Source organism: Octopus sinensis, linkage group LG13 (assembly GCF_006345805.1).
Source record: "Octopus sinensis linkage group LG13, ASM634580v1, whole genome shotgun sequence".
Taxonomy (NCBI): Eukaryota; Metazoa; Mollusca; class Cephalopoda; order Octopoda; family Octopodidae; genus Octopus; species Octopus sinensis.
Window position 1 is genome coordinate 21,885,621 of NC_043009.1, and position 6,000 is coordinate 21,891,620.

General features: G+C 37.7%; 1 protein-coding gene across 6 annotated transcripts in view; it reads right to left on the reverse strand.

Moving 5' to 3' along the window:
• Nucleotides 1-5,661, reverse strand: part of LOC115218641 (asparagine synthetase domain-containing protein 1) — a 33,546-nt gene extending 27,885 nt beyond the window's left edge. Inside the window, exons 1-4 of one of the 6 annotated variants that reach the window (XM_036508209.1) lie at nucleotides 5,605-5,661; nucleotides 4,174-4,244; nucleotides 1,709-1,909; nucleotides 496-618 (exon numbers count right to left, since the gene is read on the reverse strand). In XM_036508209.1, coding sequence (XP_036364102.1) covers nucleotides 496-618; nucleotides 1,709-1,909; nucleotides 4,174-4,244; nucleotide 5,605 — 396 coding nt within the window. In that variant the 5' untranslated portion in view covers nucleotides 5,606-5,661. Of the gene's footprint in view, nucleotides 1-495; nucleotides 619-1,708; nucleotides 1,910-4,173; nucleotides 4,245-5,452 lie in introns of all 6 variants that reach the window. The other 5 variants (XM_029788559.2, XM_036508208.1, XM_036508212.1 and 2 more) reach the window with 5 other exon arrangements.
• Nucleotides 5,662-6,000: the final 339 nt, after the last annotated feature.

A 6,000-nucleotide genomic window follows, 5' to 3' on the forward strand; every position in this document is an offset into this window, starting at 1 on the left:
AATCAATTTACATCGTTTCTTTTTTTTTTATCATAACTTTTAGCATCCAATTTTTCATGCTTGCATGGGTCAGTTAAAGCAGATTTTCTACAGCTGGATGCCCTTCTTGTCACCAGCCCTCACCTGGTTCCAAGTAAGATAAACATTACTCTATGGCCAGACATGTTTTCACAGAATTTGAAAGGTATAACTTGTACGAGAGTGACACAGGTGTGTATGTGTGTGTGTATGGGGGGGGGGGTAGGAAGAGCATCCAGCCACAAAAACCATACCAAAACAGACACTGAAACCTGGTGCAGTCTTCTGTCAAACCATCTAACCCATGCCAACATGGAAGGCAGATGTTAAATGATGATGATGATGATGACTGGTGTTTTTCAATTACCATCCACCAAAGTTATTGTAGAAGTCATTCGCCCAAGGTGCAACACAGTGGGATGGAGGGAGGGAGGAAGGTGCTATTGTTGCTTATAACAAACAGAAACAAATACTAACTTGCCAATAAATAAAAGCCCAAGGGCCCTGTAGATGTGAGAGCACAGACAAGATCTCCTCATCGGTGTGACAGTGTGACAGGGCTGTTAGCAATGCTTCAGTGTCATTGTCATCTTCTTGTAACTGAAAAGGAAAAAAACGATGACATAACAGCAATTATCACAGCAGTTATTTCTCTCTCCATCTTTCTCCCACCCCTTCCTTTATTTTGTCTTACAGTTTCTCTTTCATATATTTAGAGTAGGTGGCTGAACTAACAGTCAAGTCAGTTCATTACTTCAGTACATGATTGCCCTTAGAGATGGTGTGAGCACTGACTGAGCTATAAGGTGGGGGAGGGGGGCTGGCAGAATCGTTAGCACATTGGACAGAATGCTTAGCAGCATTTCATCCATCTTTACATTTTGGGTTCAAATTCAGCCAAGTTGCCTTTCATCCTTTCAGAGTTGATAAAATAAGTACCTGTTGAGCCTTAGAACTGATGAAATCAGCTACCCTCCCACTCTTCCAAAATTTCAGGCTTTATGTCTATAGTAGATATTATTATTAGTTTCAGCTATATCAAATTAGTTCTCTTGGCTAACTACAGGTCCCTTTTATATTCCTTAAGAAAATCAACCTTTGGTACAACACTGGTACACATTTTCTGGTGCTTGAAAAATTAATGGCAAAGATTACTCAGACGAGGAGAATTTAGCTGCTCTTTCTTGTAGACTGATTGAATGACCACATAGAGGCTCCTGTGTTAGTGTAACAAACCAATGAACCAAAAGTGAGTGGTATCATGAAAGAGAAACAATGAAATAGTAAGGTAAGGTATGGCATAGTACATAGTATTACGTGCTACATAACACAGTGGGGTTCATAGTAGAATTATTTCTTTCTGGACTCTCCTCTCATAAAAGACAGATAAGGGTTCTGCAATTTCTTGCTGAACAGCCTAAACAAATCATTTGCTTATAGTGATGAAATTTTTGAGCTGTACATTAGTTCATTCTCTCCATTGAATTGACATTACCTGTACAGACACCTGGTATGCATCAAAGTGACTGTAGAGCAATGCGAAGTGAAGCGTTTTGCTCAAGAACACAATGCACCACCTGGTCCAGGAATTGAAACCACAATCTTGTGATTATTAGTGCAACACCCTAACCACAAAGCTGCACACCTTCAATTCATGCCAAACATAGTATAATGGAATATAACAACTCACCTCTGGTAAACCATCAAATATCTCTCCATTCCATAACAGTATGTTACCATTTTGGTCGGTCAGTGGTTGCATGGTTAGCTGACCCCTTAGATGAAGAACAAAGCCATACAGGGTTGCACTGATTTCCTCAGACACACTGAACGATGTCCAGTTGGAAGCATCTGGACCACGGTGACTAATGTGTGATTCCAAAACCAAATTCTACCAAAAGAATTAAAAATATATATAATAGTGTGTGTGTGTCTATATATATATAAAATCATCATCATCATCATCATTTAATGTCCAATTTCCATGCTGGCATGGGTTAAATAGTTTGACCAGAGCTGGTAAGCTGGCGAGTTGCACCAGGCTCCAGTCATCTATTTTGGAATGGTTTTTATGACTGGATGCCCTTCCCAACTCTAACCACTCTACAAAGTGCACTGGGTGTCTTCTACATGGGTGCCTTTTACATGTCGCTGGCATGGGTGTCTTTCATGTGTCACCAGCACTGGCCACAGCCACGATTTTACATCTTCATTTGATTCAAAAACTAAATATTGCCAGAAGAAACATAAATATATAAAATTATGTATAAGTACAACCAATATGTCGTGGATGACATTAGGACAAGGTATGTATGTTTGCATGTACATACATAGTCATACATACATATGGACATTTTCAATCTACCAACTTCATTCACATGGTATTGGTCACATACGTACGTATGTGTGTGTATATGCAAGTGTGTGCACATGCTCATTAAGTTCTATCTTTACATTGAAACTACTTGGGAGTCAGTGATGTTATGTTTAGGTCCCTCATAAACAACACATCCTGTAGGTTGGTAGTTTTAGTGGTTTCAATGTGATACACAAGTGAAATAAAAATACTTTATTTGCAATATAGGATAGAGTTAGTGACAAGGGCATCCAGCCATAGAATACTACCTCAGCACTTCCCAAACTTCTTAGTCATGGCTTGGTGAATGATAAAGAGGAGGTGGCATAACACCAATCCCTGGTGGATCCCTAACAGTATACATTGCTGACTCACTGCTCAATGACTATCTCAAGCTATAACGCTAGGAACATTAATAAAACAATAACAAATTTTTATTGATGAAAGGGCTCAATACTCAAGATAGAGTCAAATTTATCCCCAAATAAATGATTGATTGTGAATTCAAATTTTGCCTGTTTCAAGACTTGTTCGCATAAAATTTTTCACATTTCTTATTTGTACCTGTATGGTTAAGGAATTTATTTTAGAACTATGTGGTTATGCTTATTGTCCGATCCCCATATACTGCATTAATATTCCTCACACTTTCTGTTGCGTTGTTGCCTCTATTGAACTCATAAAGCAAAATATGCCGAATATGCTCCTTTGTCACTTCCATTATATAAAATCGAAATCGATCAACAACAATGGAAATTGTAGCTGTGATACCAGTGCCAGTGACACGAAAGAGAACCATCCGAACGTGGCTGTTGCCAGCGCCGCTCCGACTGGCCTCCGTGCCAGTGGCATGTAAAAAGCACCATCCGATCGTGGCCGTTTGCCAGCCTCGTCTGGCACCTGTGCCGGCGGCACGTAAAAAGCACCCACTACACTCACGTAGTGGTTGGCGTTAGGAAGGGCATCCAGCTGTAGAAACACTGCCAGATCAGACTGTGCCTGGTGCAGCCTTCTGGCTTCCCAGATCCCAGTTGAACCGTCCAAACTGCACTTTTCAAAGCTTGTACTAAGAATAAGTACAACATAAAATTACTACCTGCTTTTATAGCAAGTTGATGCAAGTAGTTTATCCTGTATGCCGCCGACCTTTAGTTCATGCAATTGAGAAAAAAAACGCATTATTTATGGAATGACCCAATATATATTATGGAAAACAGGTAACAGCTGGTGACAGGAAGATGTCCCCATTATAAAAATTCGACCTCAGTTACTTCCCTTCTAAGTCATGCTAACACGGAAAAACAGGTATTAAATTAAACAAACAATATATACACATATATATTGGTTTCAAATTTTGGCATAAGGCCAGCAATTTCATAGAGACATTTGCTTACAGTTCACCACAAAAGCATGTCCAGGCTTCTTGACATGTTGTGCGATCTTTATAAACAAAAGACTCACCATTTGTGCAAACAACATCATTTGCTTCAATTTCTCAGCATAAGCGTGTCTGGGTTGTACATTGTTCAACAGACTGGAGTATTATCACCTTGCTTATAAACAGGTAAAAGTTGGTACCAGGAAGAGCATATGGCCGTAGGAAACTCTGCCCAACGTAATCTTATATGACCCACGCAAGCATGGGGAAGCAGATAACGTAATGATAAAAATAGTGCTCTTAAGAGGAGCTATATGACGAAACAAAAAGGAATTAAATAATACGATAGTTGTCTTACATTTTCCTTGCGAGAAATAATGAATGATAATATATATTCTTTTTATCAACAATATACATTTACCTTATCGTGTTGTTCAATTTTTTCCTTAGGTCCAAGAATGCAACAGATTCCACACATGGTACTCTGGTTCACTGCATTACAACAAATGGAAATTGCTAAAAATAAAATATTTTCTTAACATTGGCATAAAACTTCAAACTTATACAATGAAAAGAATAAAACTAAATTGAGTTTTCATGCATTTCCGAAAGACTTTATATTAAGTCAAATTGACTTCGGCTGGGTCACAGATCAGACTTGCCAAGACTATCATCAGCACCTTCGTTTTGTTGGTTATCGTTTAGCCCTGGGTCAAATCCGATCGAGTAAACCTATGATCAAAGGTGTTTCTGCAAAGACCAATGGTCTGCTCGTTCTCAGTCCTGGTATGGATGGAACAAGTAACAAACCAGAGAGATCTAGTTCTTTACTTGATTAGCCTCTGGTCAACTTCATCAAAGAGACCAATGACCAACAGTGTTTCAGCTACAACCATCCCACCCTTTCCCCCGCCCCCGGGATAAGTGTATACAAGGTGTCCTTCATTTAATTAAAATTGCATGGTGTGATTTAATAGTTGTTTACTGTTTCTAGCAGGACGAATAACTATGTACAGGCTCTTTTGTTAGATTTATCTGCCATACAGTATATCACCAATCTCCATCATTCTGTCTATGAATCCCCAATTCCTGAGCTCTAACATCTTGTTTATATTCCTGTAGCTGCATATATATAAATATGTATATATTGATAAAAATGGTAAGACAACAAAAGAAAGAGACCTCGATATTATATAAATACGGGAATTTATCTGTAAATGTAATAAGTAACAATTATTCGGTAGCCATGATAAAATTCCGAGTTTTATCAGGGCTACCGAATATTTGTCACATATTACATTTACAGATATATATATATATATATATATGTGTGTGTGTGTGTGTACACGTACAAATTAGAAGAACCGTATAATTAGAAATTAAGCCTTCTTAGTCGTTTCGGTTTTTAATTTTACTTCTGATGAATTTCGACATGTTATTAAAAGAGGAAATAACCCAGAGTCCGTCACACACCAGACCACTGTGACTCCTTGCTGGAAGGACACTGAGCGGAATTCTGGTTTAAGCACCCTATATAACAATTCACAATGGTACAAACACTCGTATGTAAGGAACAAATTCGCAAAAATTTTCTAAAAATTTCAAAAAGTAAAAAAGTTATCAAGTTATATGGGGTGCTTAATCCGGAATTCTGCGGGGCAACGAGGGTAACGCAAAAATGAAAGTTAAGTAAGGCTTACAAAGTTCGATCACATATGGATTTGCGTTTGTTGAAATTCGTAAATCTATTTAAGAATAATTGATAAAAAATTCAAATGGTGTTTATCAACAATAATCTTTATACGTGTAAAATACAGTCGGAATACTTGCTCTCTCTCTCTCTCTCTCTCTCTCTCTCTCTCTTAAATCCACATGTACGGCCGGTGTAAATGTTTTTGTAGACGGTGTTCTATGTGATTAAGTTCCTAATCAAATAAATAACATTTGATATTTCGTATTTGAATAAGTAATCTCATATACAGACAAAGCTCAATTGAAATCGTTTCGAGTTAAGCGGGGTATTTTTTTTTAAAGAAATTAACGAAAACAAATTAAACTTCGGTTTCAGTCGATTTATCCCCTTTATCTCAATATAATATAAGCATTTAATTTTTTTTTTAAATACAATAATTCCTCGTTTTACAATTTTTTGTTTTACGAGACCCCGGGTTTACAAGTTTTATTTTTCAAGCACAAGCTGGCAGAAACATTAGCACACCAGGCAAAATACTTATCAGTATTTCGTCTG